At 41.2% G+C, this 20,054-nt stretch overlaps 1 protein-coding gene across 1 annotated transcript; it reads right to left on the reverse strand.

The window, feature by feature from the left end:
• Positions 1-10,728: 10,728 nt before the first annotated feature.
• Positions 10,729-19,751, reverse strand: LOC121585573 (voltage-dependent calcium channel gamma-6 subunit-like). Its single transcript, XM_041901898.2, has 5 exons — positions 19,619-19,751; positions 17,727-18,243; positions 16,888-16,962; positions 14,477-14,614; positions 10,729-11,427 (listed from the first exon to the last, which is right to left on the reverse strand). The coding sequence occupies exons 2-5, from the start codon at positions 18,148-18,150 to the stop codon at positions 11,204-11,206; spliced, it is 861 nt and encodes a 286-aa protein (XP_041757832.2). The 5' UTR covers positions 18,151-18,243; positions 19,619-19,751; the 3' UTR covers positions 10,729-11,203.
• Between the last annotated feature and the right edge of the window lie 303 nt (positions 19,752-20,054).

A 20,054-nucleotide genomic window follows, 5' to 3' on the forward strand; every position in this document is an offset into this window, starting at 1 on the left:
GAGCAGTTTCCTTCCTCTCCAGCAACTGAGTTAGGAAGGATGCCTGTATCGTTGTAGTGACTGGGTGTATTGATACACCACCCAAAGTGTAATTAATAACTTCACCATGCTCAAATGGATATTGAATGTCTGCTTTTTTATTTATCTATCTACCAATACTGTAGGTGGGATTATTTGCGAGGCATTGGAAGACATCCCTGGTCTTTGTGGTTGAATCTGTGTTTGAATTCACTGCTCAACTGAGGGACCTTACAGATAATTGTATTTGTGGGGTACAGAGATGAGGTAGTCATTCAAAAATCATGTTAAACACTATTATTGCACACAGAGTGAATCCATGCAACTTATTATGTGACTTGTTAAGGACATTTTTACTCCTGAACTTATTTAGGCTTGCCATAACAAAGGGTTTATTGACTCAAGACATTTCAGCTTTTCATTTTTAATTAATCTGTAAACATTTCGAAAACCATCATTCCACTTTGACATTATGGGGTATTCTGTGCAGGCCAGTGACAAAAAAATCGCAATCCAATTAATTTTAAACAAAATGTGGCAAAGGTAAAGGGGTGTGAATACTTTCTGAAGGCACTGTACCTGGTTAGTAGCGTAAATGCTGCAATAAATTGCAGCACTTTATCTCTTCAATAAGGTTTACGATGAAATTGACTGTCCTTTCAGGCAGAGATGTTTTAGACAGTGCCGCTTTAGTAATTTATGGCCATTTCTATAATATAGTCACCCACACACCAAGAGCAGATGGTGCATCTAACATTTAAAGGGACATTAGACTCCAAAAACAACATTTGTCAAATGTTTTTAAGACCTCAAAAGTAGTCTAATGTCAGTATGAGTCCACACATCCCACACCATTGGTTATGTAGATCAAGATCACAAATGAATGAAAAAGCACTGCAGTTCTGGAATTTACATGGTGCTTATCTTTTACATTACTTTTATATTGTGGCATATAACTGAATCTACAAAACATGATGGCCTGGGTAATGTCTCTTTGATATACAGTGGGGAAAAAAAGTATTTAGTCAGCCACCAATTGTGCAAGTTCTCCCACTTAAAAAGATGAGAGAGGCCTGTCATTTTCATCATAGGTACACGTCAACTATGACAGACAAATTGAGAAAAGAAAATCCAGAAAATCACATTGTAGGATTTTTAATGAATTTATTTGCAAATTATGGTGGAAAATAAGTATTTGGTCACCTACAAACAAGCAAGATTTCTGGCTCTCACAGACCAGTAACTTCTTCTTTAAGAGGCTCCTCTGTCCTCCACTCGTTACCTGTATTAATGGCACCTGTTTGAACTTGTTATCAGTATAAAAGACACCTGTCCACAACCTCAAACAGTCACACTCCAAACTCCACTATGGCCAAGACCAAAGAGCTGTCAAAGGACACCAGAAACAAAATTGTAGACCTGCACCAGGCTGGGAAGACTGAATCTGCAATAGGTAAGCAGCTTGGTTTGAAGAAATCAACTGTGGGAACAATTATTAGGAAATGGAAGACATACAAGACCACTGATAATCTCCCTCGATCTGGGGCTCCACGCAAGATCTCACCCTGTGGGGTCAAAATGATCACAAGAACGGTGAGCAAAAATCCCAGAACCACACGGGGGGACCTAGTGAATGACCTGCAGAGAGCTGGGACCAAAGTAACAAAGCCTACCATCAGTAACACACTACGCCACCAGGGACTCAAATCCTGCAGTGCTAGACGTGTCCCCCTGCTTAAGCCAGTACATGTCCAGGCCCGTCTGAAGTTTGCTAGAGTGCATCCAGAAGAGGATTGGGAGAAAGTCATATGGTCAGATGAAACCAAAATAGAACTTTTTGGTAAAAACTCAACTTGTCGTGTTTGGAGGACAAAGAATGCTGAGTTGCATCCAAAGAACACCATACCTACTGTGAAGCATGGGAGTGAAAACATCATCCTTTGGGGCTGTTTTTCTGCAAAGGGACCAGGACGACTGATCCGTGTAAAGGAAAGAATGAATGGGGCCATGTATCGTGAGATTTTGAGTGAAAACCTCCTTCCATCAGCAAGGGCATTGAAGATGAAACGTGGCTGGGTCTTTCAGCATGACAATGATCCCAAACACACCGCCCGGGCAACGAAGGAGTGGCTTCGTAAGAAGCATTTCAAGGTCCTGGAGTCTCCAGATCTCAACCCCATAGAAAATCTTTGGAGGGAGTTGAAAGTCCGTGTTGCCCAGCGACAGCCCCAAAACATCACTGCTCTAGAGGAGATCTGCATGGAGGAATGGGCCAAAATACCAGCAACAGTGTGTGAAAACCTTGTGAAGACTTACAGAAAACGTTTGACCTGTGTCATTGCCAACAAAGGGTATATAAGAAAGTATTGAGAAACTTTTGATATTGACCAAATACTTATTTTCCACCATAATTTGCAAATAAATTCATTAAAAATCCTACAATGTGATTTTCTGGATTTTTTTTCTCATTTTGTCTGTCATAGTTGACGTGTACCTATGATGAAAATTACAGGCCTCTCTCATCTTTTTAAGTGGGAGAACTTGCACAATTGGTGGCTGACTAAATACTTTTTTTCCCCACTGTATACAGTTGAAGTTGGAAGTTTACATACACCTTAGCCAAATACATTTAAACTCAGTTTTTCACAATTCCTGACATTTAATCCTAGTAAAACTTCCCTGTCTTAGGTCAGTTAGGAACACCACTTTATTTTAAGAATGTGAAATGTCAGAATAATAGTAGCAAGAACGATTTATTTCAGCTTTTATTTCTTTCATAACATTCCCAGTGGGTCAGAAGTTTACGTACACTCAATTAGTATTTGGTAGCATTGCCTTTAAATTGTTTAACTTGGGTCAAACGTTTCGGGTAGCCTTCCACAAGCTTCCCAAAATAAGTTGGGTGAATTTTGGCCCATTCCTCCTGACAGAGCTGGTGTAACTGAGTCCGGTTTGTAGGCCTCCTTGCTCGCACATGCTTTTTCAGTTCCGCCCACAAACTTTCTATAGGATTGAGGTCAGGGCTTTGTGATGGCCACTCCAATACCCTGACTTTTTTGTCCTTAAGCATTTTGCCACAACTTTGGAAGTATGCTTGGGGTCATTGTCCATTTGGAAGATCCATTTGTGACCAAGCTTTAACTTCCTGACTGATGTCTTGAGATGTTGCTTCAATATATCCACATAATTTTCCTTCCTTATGATGCCATCTATTTTGTAAAGTGCACCAGTCCCTCCTGCAGCAAAGCACCCCCACAGCATGATGCTGCCACCCCCGTGCTTCACGGTTGGGATGGTGTTCTTCGGCTTGCAAGCATCCCCCTTTTTCCTCCAAACATAACGATGGTCATTATGGCCAAACAGTTCTATTTTTTTTCATAAAACCAGAGGACATTTCTCCAAAAAGTACAATCTTTGTCCCCATGTGCAGTTGCAAACCATAGTCTGGCTTTTTATGGGCAGTTTTGGAGCAGTGGCTTATTCCTTGCTGAGCGGCCTTTCAGGTTATGTCGATATAGGACTCGTTTTACTGTGGATATAGATACTTTTGTACCTGTTTCCTCCAGCATCCACACAAGGTCCTTTGCTGTTGTTCTGGGATTGATTTGCACTTTTCGCACCAAAGTACGTTAATCTCTAGGAGACAGAACGCGTCTCCTTCCTGAGCGGTATGACGGCTGCGTGGTCCCATGGTGTTTATACTTGTGTACTATTGTGTGTACAGATGAACGTGGTACCTTCAGGCATTTGGAAATTGCTCCCAAGGCTGATTTCTTTTGATTTTTCCATGATGTCAAGCAAAGAGGCAATGAGTTTGAAGGTAGGCCTTGAAATACATCCACAGGTACACCTCCAATTGACTCAAATGATGTCAATTAGCCTATCAGAAGCTTCTAAAGCCATGACATAATTTTCTGGAATTTTCCAAGCTGTTTAAAGGCACAGTCAACTTAGTGTATGTAAACTTCTGACCCACTGGAATTGTGATACAGTGAATTATAAGTGAAATAATCTGTCTGTAAACAATTGTTGGAAAAATTACTTGTGTCATGCACAAAGTAGATGTCCTAACCGACTTGCCAAAACTATACTTTGTTAACAAGGAATTTGTGGAGTGGTTGAAAAACTAGTTTTAATGACTCCATCCTAAGTGTATGTAAACATCCGAATTCAACTGTATATATTTTATATATACAGTGCCTTCGGAAAGTATTCAGACCTCTTGACTTTTTACACATTTTGTTATGTTACAGCCTTATTCTAAAATGGATAAAATAAAATAAAAATCCTCAGCAATCTACACACAATACCCCACAATGACAAAGCGAAAACAGGATTTTAGAAATTTTAGCAAATGTATTATATACACTACCGGTCAAAAGATTTAGGACACCTACTCATTCAAGGGTTTTTCTTAATTTTTTACTATTTTCTAAATTGTAGAATAACAGTGAAGACATCAAAACTATGAAATAACACACATGGAATCATGTAGTAACCAAAAAAGTGTTAAACAAATCAAAATGTATTTTATATTTGAGATTCTTCAAATAGCCACCCTTAGCCTTGATGACAGCTTTGAACACTCTTGGCATTCTCTCAACCAGCTTCATGAGGTAGTCACCTGGAATGCATTTTAATTAACAGGTGTGTCTTAAAAGTTAATTTGTGGAATTTCTTTCCTTCGTAATGCGTTTGAACCAATCAATTGTGTTGTGACAAGGTAGGGGGTGTACAGAAGATAGCCCTATTTGGTAAAAGACCAAGTCCATATTATGGCAAGAACAGCTCAAATAAGCAAAGAGAAACGACAGTCCATCATTACTTTAAGACATGAAGGTCAGTCAACATGGAAAATCTCAAGAACTTTGAAAGTTTTTTCAAGTGCAGTCGCAAAAACCATCAAGCTCTATGATGAAACTGGCTCTCATGAGGACCGCCACAGGATAGGAAGACCCAGAGTTACCTCTGCTGCAGAGGATAAGTTCATTAGAGTTACAGCCTCAGAAATTGCAGCCCAAATAAATGCTTCACAGAGTTCAAGTAGAAGACACATCTCAACATCCACTGTTCAGAGGAGACTGTGTGAATCAGGCCTTCATGGTCGAATTGCTGCAAAGAAACCACTACTAAAGGACACCATTAAGAAGAAGAGACTTGCTTGGGCCAAGAAACACGAGCAATGGACATGAGATCGGTGGAAATTTGTCCTTTGGTCTGGAGTCCAAATTTGAGATTTTTGGTTCCAACCGGCGTGTCTTTGTGAGACGCGGTGTGGGTGAACGGATGATCTCTGAATGTGTATTTCCCACCGTAAAGCATGGAGGAGGAGGTGTTATGGTGTGGGGGTGCTTTGCTGGTGACACTGTCTGTGATTTATTTAGAATTCAAGGCACACTTAACCAGCATGGCTACCACAGCATTCTGCAGCGATACGCCATCCCATCTGGTTTGGGTTTAGTGGGACTATCATTTGTTTTTCAACAGGACAATGACCCAACATACCTGTGGGAACTCCTTCAAGACTGTTGGAAAAGCACTCCAGGTGAAGCTGGTTGAGAGAATGCCAAGAGTGTGCAAAACTGTCATCAAGGGAAAGGGTGGCTATTTGATGAATCTCAAATATAAAATATATTTTGATTTGTTTAACACTTGTTTGGATACTTCATGATTCTGTATGTGTTATTTCAAAGTTTTCAAATGTCTTCACTATTTTTCTACAATGTGGGAAATAGTAAAAATAAAGAAAAACCCTTAAATGAGTAGGTGTTCTAAAACTTTTGACCGGTAGTGTATAAAAAACAGAAATACCTCATTTACATAAGTATTCAGACCCTTTGCTATGAGACTCAAAATTGAGCTCAGGTGTATCCTGTTTCCATTAATCATCCTTGAGATGTTCCTACAACTTGATTGGAGTCCATCTGTGGTAAATTCAACTGATTGGACATGATTTGGAAAGGCACACACCTGTCTATATACAGTGCCTTGCAAAAGTATTCATCCCCCTTGGCGTTTTTCCTATTTTGTTGCATTACAACCTGTAATTTAAATTGATTTTTATTTGGATTTCATGTCATGGACACACACAAAATAGTCAAAATTGGTGAAGTGAAATGAAAAAAATAACTTGTTTCAAAAAATTCGAACAAATAAATAACGGAAAAGTGGTAAGTGCATATGAATTCACCCCCTTTTCTATGAAGCCCCTAAATAATATCTGGTCCAACCAATTACCTTCAGAAGTCACATAATTAGTTAAATAAAGTCCACCTGTGTGCAATCTAAGTGTCACATGATCTCAGTATATATACACTTGTTCTGAAATGCCACAGAGTCTGCAACACCGCTAAGCAAGGGGAACCACCAAGCAAGTGGCACCATGAAGACCAAGGAGCTCTCCAAACAGGTCAGGGACAAAGTTGTGGAGAAGTACAGATCAGGGTTGTATTATAAAAAATATCAGAAACTTTGAACATCCCATATTTAAACATATTTAAAAAATGGAAAGAATATGGCACCACAACAAACCTGCCAAGAGAGGGCCGCCCACCAAAACTCACGGACCAGGCAAGGAGGGCATTAATCAGAGAGTCAACAAAGAGACCAAAGATAACCCTGAAGGAGCTGCAAAGCTCCATTGTGGAGATTGGAGTATCTGTCCAAAGGACAACTTTAAGCCGTACACTCCATAGAGCTGGGCTTTACGGAAGAGTGCCCAGAAAAAAGCCATTGCTTAAAAAAATAAATAAGCAAAAACGTTTGGTGTTCGCCAAAAGACATGTGGGAGACTCCCCAAACATATGGAAGAAGGTACTCTGGTCAGATGAGACTAAAATTGAGCTTTTTGGCTATCAAGGAAAAAGCTATGTCTGGCGCAAACCCAACACCTCTCATCTCCCCGAGAACACCATCCCCACAGTGAAGCATGGTGGTGGCAGCATCATGCTGTGGGGATGTTTGTCATCGGCAGGGACTGGGAAACTGGTCAGAATTGAAGGAATGATGGATGGCGCTAAATACAGGGAAATTCTTGAGGGAAACCTGTTTCAGTCTTCCAGAGATTTGAGACTGGGAGGGAGGTTCACCTTCCAGCAGGACAATGACCCTAAGCATGCTACTATAGCAACACTCGAGTGGTTTAAGGGGAAACATTAAAAATGTCTTGGAATGGCTTAGTCAAAGCCCAAACCTCAATCCAATTGAGAATCTGTGGTATGACTTAAAGATTGCTGTACACCAGCGGAACCCATCCAACTTGAAGGAGCTGGAGCAGTTTTGCCTTGAAGAATGGGCAAAAATCCCAGTAGCTAGATGTGCTAAGCTTATAGAGACATACCCCAATAGACTGTAATTGCTGCAAAAGCTGGCTCTACAAAGTATTGACTTTGTGGGGGTGAATAGTTATGCACACTCAATTTTTCTTGTTTGTTTCACAATAAAAAAATATTTTGCATCTTCAAAGTGGTAGGCATGTTGTGTGTAAATCAAATGATACAAACCCCCCAAAATCCATTTTAATTCCAGGTTGTAAGGCAACAAAATAGGAAAAATGCCAAGGGGGGTGAATACTTTCGCAAGCCACTGTATGGTCCCATAGTTGACAGTGCATGTCAGAGCAAAAACCAAGCCATGAGGTCGAAGGAATTGTCCGTAGCGCTTCGAGACAGGATTGTGTCAAGGCACAGATCTGGGGAAGGGTACCAAAAAATGTCTGCAGCATTGAAGGTCCCCAAGAACACAGTGGCCTCCATCATTCTTAAATGGAAGATGTTTGGAACCACCAAGACTCTTCCTAGAGCTGGCCACCCCACCAAACTGAGCAATCGGGGGAGAAGGGCCTTGGTCAGGGAGGTGATCAAGAACCTGATGGTCACTCTGACAGAGCTCTAGAGTTCCTCTGTGGAGATGGGAGAAGCTTCCAGAAGGACAATCGTCTCTGCAGCACTCCACCAATCAGGCCTTTATGGTAGAGTGGCCAGAATTAAGCCACTCCTCAGTAAAAGGCACATGACAGCCCGCTTGGAGTTTGCCAAAAGACACCTAAAGACTCTCAAACCATGAGAAACAATACTCTGGTCTGATGAAATCAAGATTGAAATCTTTGGCCTGAATGCCAAGCTTCACGTCTGGAGGAAACCTGGCACCATCCCTACAGTGAAGCATGGTGGTGGCAGCATCATGCTGTTGGGATGTTTTTCAGCGGCAGGGACTGGGAGATGAGGCAAAGATGAACGGAGCAAAGTACAGAGAGAGCCTTGATGAAAACCTGCTCCAGAGTGCTCAGGACCTCAGACTGGGGCGAAGGTTCACCTTCCAACAGGACAACGACCCTAAGCACACAGCCAAGACAACGCAGGAGTGGCTTCGGGACATGTCTCTGAATGTCCTTGAGTGGCCCAGCCAGAGCCCGGACTTGAATCCGATCGAACATCTCTGGAGAGACCTGAAAAAAGCTGTGCAGCGTCACTCCCCATCCAACTTGACAGAGCTTGAGAGGATCTGCAGAGAGAATGGGAGAAACTCCCCAAATACAGGTGTGCCAAGCTTATAGCGTCATACCCAAGAAGACACGATGCTGTAATCACTGCCAAAGGTGCTTCAACAAGTACTGAGTAAAGGGTCTGAATACTTATGTAATTGTGATGTTTCTGTTTTAATTTTTAATAAATTTGCAAAAAGTTCTAAAAACCTGTTTTTGCTTTGTTAATATGCGGTAATGTGTAGATTGATGAGGGGGGTAAAAATAATTTCCAAATACACTGTATCTGTATATTAAAGGCAGTTGTAAAAATATTTCAATATCATGGGATTGTGTACAGTGAGGGAAGAAAGTATGTGATCCCCTGATGGTTTTGTACGTTTGCCCACTGACAAAGAAATGATCAGTCTATAATTTTAATGGTAGGTTTATTTGAACAGTGAAAGACAGAATAACAACAACAAAAATCCAGAAAAACACTTGTCAAAAATGTTAAATATAAGTATTTGACCCCCTCTCAATCAGAAAGATTTCTGGCTCCCAGGTGTCTTTTATACAGGTAACGAGTTGAGATTAGGAGTACACTCTTAAAGGGAGAGCTCCTAATCTCAGTTTGTTACCTGTATAAAAGACACCTGTCCACAGAAGCAATCAATCAATCAGATTCCAAACTCCACCATGGCCAAGACCAAAGAGCTCTCCAAGGATGTCAGGGACAAGATTGTAGACCTAAGGGGACAGAACAACTTCACCGCATCAAAGGTACGATGGACAGGGCCATGTACTGTCAAATCTTGGGTGAGAACCTCCTTCCCTCAGCCAGGGCATTGAAAATGGGTCGTGGATGGGTATTCCAGCATGACAATGACCCAAAACACACGGCCAAGGCAACAAAGGAGTGGCTCAAGAAGAGGCACATTAAGGTCCTGGAGTGGCCTAGCCAGTCTCCAGACCTTAATCCCATAGAAAATCTGTGGAGGGAGCTGAAGGTTTGAGTTGCCAAATGTCAGCCTCAAAACCTTAATGACTTGGAGAAGATCTGCAAAGAGGAGTGGAACAAAATCCCTCCTGAGATGTGTGCAAACCTGGTGGCCAACTACAAGAAATATGTGACCTCTGTGATTGCCAACAAGGGTTTTGCCACCAAGTACTAAATCATGTTTTGCAGAGGGGTCAAATACTTATTTCCCTCATTAAAATGCAAATCAATTTCTAACATTTTTGACATGTGTTTTTCTGGATTTTTTTGTTGTTATTCTGTCTCTCACTGTTCAAATAATCCTACCATTAAAATTATAGACTGATCATGTCTTTGTCAGTGGGCAAACGTACAAAATCAGCAGGGGATCAAATACTTTTTTCCCTCACTGTATGTATTTATTTACTAGAAACTGTAGAATTTTGTACTGTACTTTCTTTCTGTGTAATACATCTGAATCACAGTTACTATTTTTTGGATTATACTCTCTAATAAGACTGTTGATCACAATATCATTAAAGTTTTGGCAAAAATAATTATGAAGTAATGTTTACAAATTCAAAACACAACTGCAAACAGTTGTTCTTGTTACATTCATTTAAAATGATTTTGAATTACCTCGAATTTCACACTTGGGGAGATATTTGAACATACCAGCACATAAAATGTTGCACATGCAATGTTTTTTTGTTGTTGTTGCTGTCAACTAACACTTTTGATTCTCCCAAGAAATGTGTCAGTAGCTAGGTTTCCATCTAGATTTGCATGCGAAAATTCTAAAATCCGCATAAAAACAATATGCACATTTTCCCACCAGAGATATTTCCATCAAATTGACTTATTGAAGATAAACGGCTGGCGTGATGAGGTAGTGCACATTAAATACCTTTTGCGGTTACATTACCATGCACCAAATAAAAAATACAAGTTAAATGGGTTTTCATCGCATTTTCAACTCTACTGATGGTTTTCTCACAAAATAGGTTGCGTTATATAGCGAGTGTGCCGACTCTGGTATTGCAACTTGCGCTTGAAGCCAACACGGCGCATAGCGCTGTTGGCTAGAGCGCACGTACAATCTAGAGCAAGATTATGTGTATTTGTCAAATGGCAGCCAAGCATCGATTATCATGTCACCAGAATAAGACCCTCGATATTTATTGGAAAGGAGCATCAAGCTCATCACCTTGCACTTTCACCACACTGTGAAGTTCATCATCATTTATTTAATCGGTAGCTTAATAAACTGCATGCTTTCCCGACGAGTCATAGTGGGAGGACCACACAACATGTCATTGCTTGACGTATTATCGTTTCCACCGACACTTCTCGCATAATTCATTTTTACCGACACAAAAAGATCCCACCTTGTCTAGTGTATTTTGTTTTGTCAACATTTGGAAAGTTTACCCCCCAACAATCTGTTTCCATCAGGCCTGTCATGACATGTTTTATGCGACATTGCACTTTACTCGCATAAAGAGGTTGGATGGAAACCTGGTTAGTGTAAGTGTTAATTCTTCAGCTTTCATAAGTCAAGAGCAGTATAATGTCCCTTTAATGAGCTCTACTGATTTATGCAAAATAAGGAGAGAAAAAAAGACGAGGAACATCTTAAACTCTCTCTCTCCACAACTTCAAAAGCATCAATGTAAAATTGCAGGAGATTTCTCAACAACAGTTATAAGACGATACAGATAAAGTGCTATACCTCCTTCTCGCCACTAGCTGTCACTTTCATTTTTGGGGGGAAAACACCTTCGCCAGGGGCTGAATGGTAGTGCAAGCAAGAGAAAGATGATTCCGCCCAAAAGAAGCATGGCCCCTGCACACCCAATACAGGACACTGACCAAGATAGCTCGTGATGCAAAGGCACTGAGTGGTCACTGGCTAGGAAGGAGAGGACCGATTGGTTGAAAACAGTAAGAGATAGGAGCATCAGGAGGCCTAAGAGAGAGAAGGATAGAGTGATAGAGAAAAAGAGAGAGAAAGAGAGGGACGAAGAACAAAAGAGAGAGATATCAGGGGCTTGGTGTGTGTGGAGTTGGTAAATACATCTTACTGATGGGATGGTGGAGGTGGTATTGATATCTGTGACCTTTTCCTCATCCACTTCCCAGAGCCTCCGAGTATATCAGGACTGGACAGGTGCCATGACTAATGCCCTGTGTATCTAATTAGTGAGCTCCCTTGATATACTTGAATAATGGCTATATGTTTTTAGATTTTTTTTAAATTATGTTGAGTACCGGTAGCTTTGTTTTGTTTTTGCTGCATGCACAGGTTGACTCCTAACTGACTCCTAACTCTCTGCAACATGGGGAAGATCTCGATTGCATTCTCTCCACGACTCCAGGATGCTGACCTTCTAGGCAGAGTTGCAAAGAAAAAGCCATATCTTAGACTGACCAATAAAAAGAAAATATTAAGATGGGCAGTCTAAGATATGGCTTTTTCTTTGCAACTCTGCCTAGAAGGTCAGCATCCCGGAGTCGCCTCGTCACTGTTGACGTTGAGACTGGTGTTTTGCGGGTACTATTTAATGAAGCTGCCAGTTGAGGACCTGTGAGGCGTCTGTTTCTCAAACTAGACACTCTAATGTATTTGTCCTCTTGCTCAGTTGTGCACCGGGGCCTCCCACTCCTCTTTCTATTCTGGTTAGAGCCAGTTTGCACTGTTCTGTGAAGGGAGTAGTACACAGCATTGTACGCTATCTTCAGTTTCTTGGCAATTTCTCACATGGAATAGCCTTCATTTCTCAGAACAAGAATAGACTGACGAGTTTCAGAAGAAAGTTATTTTTTTCTGGCCATTTTGAGCCTGTAATCGAACCCACAATTGCTGATGCTCCAGATATTCAACTAGTCTCAAGAAGGCCAGTTTTATTGCTTATTTAATCAGCACAACAGTTTTCAGCTGTGCTAACATAATTGCAAAATGGTTTTCTAATGATCAATTAGCCTTTTAAAATGATAAACTTGGATTAGCAAATAATAATAATAATAATAATAATAATAATAATAATAATAATAATATGCCACTTAGCAGACGCTTTTATCCAAAGCGACTTACAGTCATGCGTGCATACATTTTTGTGTATGGGTCTCTAAAGTTGGATTTTATTTTGGGGATTAGTTTAACCATCCCACCCTGACAAGAAGACACTGTGAATGTTTATATTTTCTTCAAACAAAGGACCAACATTGACTCCACTTTACGTGGATCAACAAACAATACGTGTCAAGAAAGATGGCCGACATTTCTTTAAAATATAATCTGTTATATAAATATAATTAGGTAAAAATAAAGATTTCTTGACACACACTCTGCAGGCCAAACCATATTCATAAGTGCTGTCTGATCACAACTTCTGCTCGCTTTAGCTTTTCTCAAAACGGGTTCATCCACAATATGAATTCCCTTTTATTTAAAAGAATCAGTACAGGTTAAGGCAGTGTTCTTCAGTCCTGATCCTGGAGACCAGCAGGGTTTCGTTCCAGCCCAGCACTAACACACATGATTAAACTAATCGATAAGGTCTACTGGGCTGGAACAAAAGCCTGCACACCCTGCGGATCAACAGGACCATGATAGAAGAACACTGAGTTAAGGCAATTTCACAGAACTCTGGGGCAGGTCCTCACAGCGAGTCTTTCATAGAAAGGAGTCGTCTGAGGGTGGTGCATACGAGAAACCTAGGAAGGCATCGTCAGCCAAACACAACGTGCCATTGGAACACAGTACTGATGGTTGCTGATAATGGGCCTCTGTACGCCTATGTAGATATTCCATAAAAAATCAGCCGTTTCCAGCTACAATAGCCATTTACAACATTAACAATGTCTACACTGTATTTCTGATCAATTTTAAGTTATTTTAATGGACAAAAAAATTGCTTTTCTTTCGAAAGTAAGGACATTTCTAAGTGACCCCAAACTTTTGAACAGTAGTGTACATTTTAAAATCATTACAATACATTCATAACATATTTCACAACATATTAAGTGTGTGCCCTCAGGCCTCTACTCTACTACCACATATCTATAACACAAAATCCATGTGTACATGTGTGTATAGTGTGTATGTTATCATGTGTTTGTATGCATTTGTCTATGTTTGTGTTGCTTCACAGTCCCCGCTGTTCCATAAGGTGTATTTTTATCTGTTTTTAAAATCGAATTTTACTGCTGGCATGAGTTACTTGATGTGGAATAGAGTTCCATGTAGTCATGGCTCTATGTAGTACTGTGCGCCTCCCGTAGTCTGTTCTGGACTTGGGGACTGTGAAGAGACCTCTGGTGGCATGTCTTGTGGGGTATGCATGGGTGTCCGAGCTGTGTGCCAGTAGTTCAAACAGACAGCTCGGTGCATTCAACATGTCAATATACCTCTTACAAATACAAGTAGTGATGAAGTCAATCTCTCCTCCACTTTGAGCCAGGAGAGATTGTGTACATCCAAGGGCCAGCCGTGCTGCCCTGTTCTGAGCCAATTGCAATTTTCCTAAGTCCCTCTTTGTGGCACCTGACCACACGACTGAACAGTAGTCCAGGTGCGACAAAACTAGGGCCTGTAGGACCTGCCTTGTTGATAGTGCTGTTAAGAATGCAGAGCAGCGCTTTATTATAGACAGACTTCTCCCCATCCTAGCTACTGTTGTATCAATATGTTTTGACCATGACAGTTTACAATCCAATGTTATTCCAAGCAGTTCAGTCTCCTCAACTTGCTCAATTTACACAATATTAATTACAAGATTTAGTTTAGTGAATGATTTGTCCCAAATGGGTTTTGAAAAGGAGACGAGGAGAGAACGCGAGGAGTATGCAATTGAGAATGAGATCTTCCCATGTTCTCATTAGATATGTGACATTTAACCATTGTAGTTATACACTGAGTGTACAAAACATTTTTATGACATGGAAGGAGCAGGTGTTTTTAATGTTATGTCCACTCAGTTTATATTACCTTGGCTATCATATATCTACTCACTCACCTGACAGAATGAAGCAAACCGAAGCAGGCTTGAGGAAGAACGATTCTCCTTTGCTGAGGGCTGTGGTGATGCATATGGCCCCCATGACCATCAGGAAGAGACCGAAGAGGGCCATCATGGCTGCCGCCACATTCAGACCTGGGAAGAGAGAAACGGTTATTGTCTTGATACAGGTACATTCCACTTTTCATAGTACACTGGCACCAGGTACAATTACATTTGAGTCATTTAGCAGACTCTCTTATCCAGAGCGACTTGCAATGAGGGCATTCAACTAAGGTAAGTAACACAACCACATAAGTGAAACCTTCTTCAAAATGGCAATCTATAAAAAAGGTAAAGGTCATGGCATCCACTTATAATTCTAACAGATATTCACCTCTGACTTGCCTAGAGGATAATATAAATGTTAAATGTCACACTCCTGGCATATAGGGCATCATTCCCATTGAAACTAAGAACAAATACAGAAGATATTGTTTCTTTTGCGCATAATAAATCCAAAGATATTGAATTTGGCCATCAGTGCCCTCTTAAAAAATGTGGTGCATGACACCTCTGGTTTAGAGCTCGAGAAAAAAACAGGATTTCACAATTGGTCCCCATGGACCCACAAAGAAACACTGTCTTACTGACTTCAATGCTATAACGGAAAAGGAGTAGGAGGAATACATTTTAGACACTCACTGCAGTCAATGGCTGACCCAGTGAAATATAGATGACAGACTCGAGGAAGAAAGAAAGCGTGTGGGTGGGCAAGGTGGGACATACAGTGAGAGAAAAAAGTATTTGATCCCCTGCTGATTTTGTACGTTTGCCCACTGACAAAGAAATGATCAGTCTGTAATTTTAATGGTAGGTTTATTTGAACAGTGAGAGACAGAATAACAACACAAAAATCCAGAAAAACGCATGTCAAAAATGTTATAAATTGATTTGCATTTTAATGAGGGAAATAAGTATTTGACCCCTCTGCAAAACATGACTTAGTACTTGGTGGCAAAACCCTTGTTGGCAATCACAGAGGTCAGACGTTTCTTGTAGTTGGCCACCAGGTTTGCACACATCTCAGGAGGGATTTTGTCCCACTCCTCTTTGCAGATCTTCTCCAAGTCATTAAGGTTTCGAGGCTGATGTTTGGCAACTCGAACCTTCAGCTCCCTCCACAGATTTTCTATGGGATTAAGGTCTGGAGACTGGCTAGGCCACTCCAGGACCTTAATGTGCTTCTTCTTGAGCCACTCCTTTGTTGCCTTGGCCGTGTGTTTTGGGTCATTGTCATGCTGGAATACATATCCACGACCCATTTTCAATGCCCTGGCTGAGGGAAGGAGGTTCTCACCCAAGATTTGACGGTACATGGCCCTGTCCATCGTCCCTTTGATGAGGTGATGTTGTCCTGTCACCTTAGCAGAAAAACACCCCCAAAGCATAATGTTTCCACCTCCATGTTTGAAGGTGGGGATGGTGTTCTTGGGGTCATAGGCAGCATTCCTCCTCCTCCAAACACGGCGAGTTGAGTTGATGCCAAAGAGCTCGATTTTGGTCTCATCTGACCACAACACTTTCACCCAGTTCTCCTCTGAATCATTCAGATGTTCATTGGCAAACTTCAGACGGGCATGTATATGCGCTTTCTTGAGCAGGGGGACCTTGCGGGCGCTGCAGGATTTCAGTCATTCATGGCGTAGTGTGTTACCAATTGTTTTCTTGGTGACTATGGTCCCAGCTGCCTTGAGATCATTGACAAGATCCTCCCGTGTAGTTCTGGGCTGATTCCTCACCGTTCTCATGATCATTGCAACTCCACGAGGTGAGATCTTGCATGGAGCCCCAGGCCGAGGGAGATTGACAGTTCTTTTGTGTTTCTTCCATTTGCGAATAATCGCACCAACTGTTGTCACCTTCTCACCAAGCTGCTTGGCGATGGTCTTGTATCCCATTCCAGCCTTGTGTAGGTCTACAATCTTGTCCCTGACATCCTTGGAGAGCTCTTTGGTCTTGGCCATGGTGGAGAGTTTGGAATCTGATTGATTGATTGCTTCTGTGGACAGGTGTCTTTTATACAGGTAACAAACTGAGATTAGGAGCACTCCCTTTAAGAGTGTGCTCCTAATCTCAACTCGTTACCTGTATAAAAGACACCTGGGAGCCAGAAATCTTTCTGATTGAGAGGGGGTCAAATACTTATTTCCCCCATTAAAATGCAAATCAATTTTTAACATTTTTGACATGTGTTTTTCTGGATTTTGTTGTTGTTATTCTGTCTTTCACTGTTCAAATAAACCTACCATTAAAATTATAGACTGATCATGTCTTTGTCAGTAGGCAAACATACATAATCAGCAGGGGATCAAATACTTTTTTCCCTTACTGTAGGTTGAAAGAGGGCCGGGGACAAGCTAACTCACTCTTTTCTGTTGTCTTCTGGAAGATGACTGCATTCTCTCCAGTGGTGTAAAACTTGAAGTAGGTGCAGTTAGATTCTTAAGGAGATAGGGAGAGACAAGGAACTTATTTGAAACAGATGGAGACCTTATCCACTTGCACATCACCATAATCTTATTGAGATTAATACGGCTTGCTGCACACTAATTATTATACATTCATGCACATCGATGACAATACCAAGGTTGCTATCTCTTCTATGCAATTAGTGTTATGGCATCTTGTATTCTAATACATGTAGTTTATCCTACATATAGACTATCATAAAAATATACTACAGCACTGCCTTCTCTAGTATGCCATTTTAGTACAGTATTTGAGAGTAATACGTGTGTTAGTTCAAGATAAGCATCTATCCCTACAGAATGTAAATGTATATTGCAGTCCATCTGTGACCCAGTCTACACCTGATAACCAGTCTACACCTGCATCCAGTGATTGGATTGTGGACACAATACAAATACCTGATACCTAGCTGTATCTAACGGTGGGGGCTATAGCTATGTAATGAAATCATAATTGTCTCTTCTGGCCTTGAAATCATGAAATTTGGCTGAACTACCCCTTTAAAATCTGGCATAAAAGGGTCCATAGGATTTCTCAAGAGAGTGTTTTGTATAGTTTTGAATGTACGAGATTGAATTAATGCTGTTTGGTTTACACAATTTGCCGGTATGCAAAAAATGGGTCTGTGATTTCTGATAGGTGGTTATGTATAGTTTGGAATGTATGAGTTTGAGTGGATGCTGTTTGGTTTACACAATATGATGTAGGCCTATTCATGCAGCCCCAGAGCAGTCACCTCCTGGCAGTTCAGCCGGCCCACAGCTCTCTCGCTCAGGGTCTATGTCCGCCACCCACAGAGTCTGGGTGCATCCTTTCCACAGCCCGTAGTGGGCCGCCAGACACGTCTGGTTGTTGTAGAAGTTCTTGGGCGGGGACAGCTCCACCCAATACTCTGTGCCCAAGCCCAAGACAGTCAATACCACGCCCACGATGGCCACGAAGAACGCCAGCTTGATCTTGCCCTCCTGGACCTCGCTCATGCCCCCTGGGCGTCCCGATGTTGACGCTTTTGCCCGGCGCTTAACTCCCATAGCACCAGCCCCAGCCCCTCTGCCACCCATAACACCGGTCAGTCCAAGGGGACCTGCTCCTGGTCCTACTCCCACCCCTGGTGGAATCGGCCTGCCATCCGCTTCGTGCAGAAAGAAGGTGGACCACATAGCAGCTTTGCAGATGTTTACGATTGAATTTTTTAAAAAATATGAATAATGGATAAAGACAGGTAGAGAGTGTAGGAGACAGGGAATGGGTTTCTATGGTGACGTGGCAGTGGAGCAATATAAATGATGATAGACAGGGGTTGTTGAGGCAAGCAGGATGGAGGGAGGGAAACAGGAAGATGTGGGAGGACAGGAAAATAAGGTAAATCGGAATTCACAGCACTGATGACTTAGTTTATGAAGCAAACATGCTAAACCCACGATAAAAAAATGAGAAATCATGTTTAGGATTATCAGTGCAGAAAAAAACATTTGTATTTTTTTGGGTGTCGGCACAAATCATTTATTGTAAGATAGTAACACCAGACATCGAAAGCTTGATGTCAAATATGGTTTGGAAGAAGTATGCAATGATGAGCAGGTCATAATGAAAAATGGGTCAAAAGTTAGAATTGATTAGGAAAAAAAAGATAAAAAAGAGAGGTAGCTTCCGGGTAGATGTTGGGAAACAGAGATATGGAGGAGAAACCAGGAGGGAGAAAGCAGCTTATTCTAAATTAAGAAAAAAAACTATGAGTTTTAACATCAGTAGAAGAAAATCTACTGACTTTAATCCATCACTATGTTAGTATAAACTGAATTTAACAACTGCCATGTCCCCTTATAGAGGCTGATAAAATCCAACATGGAAAAGTTCATTTCAATCTTGACGGCTATATGATTGACAATTTAATGGTGCACAGAATTATTTCCAACTGCGTGGTTGGATATCAAGTCTGAACCATCACCAGCACATGTTAATGAGTGCTACATTGACACTTTCTCAACTTTCATAGCAAAAATTTTCTGCACATATTACATCAGTTACTATCATTAAGTCAGAGTTGTGTTAAAGTCACTTTTATACATGGTTTTATACATCTTAAAGAACTATATCTATATTTAGATGTTGACTGAAAGATGGATAACACATGGCTACTGTATCTTACAAAGAAGTCTAAGCAACTAGTATGCTAACTGAAAATAAGGCAATGAAAAGGCTTCATCAAGAATAATTGCACAGCATTACCGTTACCCTCACAGGATATAAACATTGACAGCTTAAAGAGAGGAAGTTCTGAACCATAAAGATTCAAAATACAGATGCAAAATAGTCTTCTATGATTCAGTCTTGAATACTTAAAGTGCCTCGCAATATTCCATTCAAATCAACTTATTCCATTATAATACTCATTGAAATCAGTAACTCCATTAACTACGCAAAAACACAAAGCAACAAATGCCGACACCCCAGAGCAACTTTCAAGGCCATCATAAGCATAAGCAATTCAGTTTATTTTTCAATGCTGTCGTTCAATATCCCTCTACAACGGACCCAAATTAATTTATTTCTACTCATTTTGCTTTACTATACACTCAGTCATGGCCACATTACGAATCATAACAATGATATGAAGAAATTACTGACCTGTTTGGTGTGTGTGTGGTTCAGTTCGGAATGAAATGGGGCAAGGCGAATAGAGGGAGTGCGCGAGATAGTGGTTGCCGAGGAAGAGAGGAGGAGGTATGAAGAGTGGAAAGAGGGTGGAGGCCAAAGTAGCCTTGTGTTGCAGAGAGTTGGTGTGTGGGTGGGTTTAGTAGCTATGTGGCCACACACCTATGCCTTTGTATCTGTTTGTTTAGACATGCACACACGGTTGTGCTGGATCTATCTGTCTTTGCTGGCCCATGTAAAATGTATTTGCGAGAATATGCATCAAGAGTGTGTGGTCTCTATATCACTTTGTGTCTGTGTGTGTGCGCGTGTGTGTGCGTGCGTATGTGTGTGTATGTGTGTGTGCACCCGATAGTGTGTGTGCATGTTTGTGTGTGTGCATGTGTGTTTGTGTGTGTGCATGTGAGCG

This window comes from Coregonus clupeaformis, chromosome 17 (genome assembly GCF_020615455.1).
Source record: "Coregonus clupeaformis isolate EN_2021a chromosome 17, ASM2061545v1, whole genome shotgun sequence".
NCBI classification, from domain to species: Eukaryota; Metazoa; Chordata; class Actinopteri; order Salmoniformes; family Salmonidae; genus Coregonus; species Coregonus clupeaformis.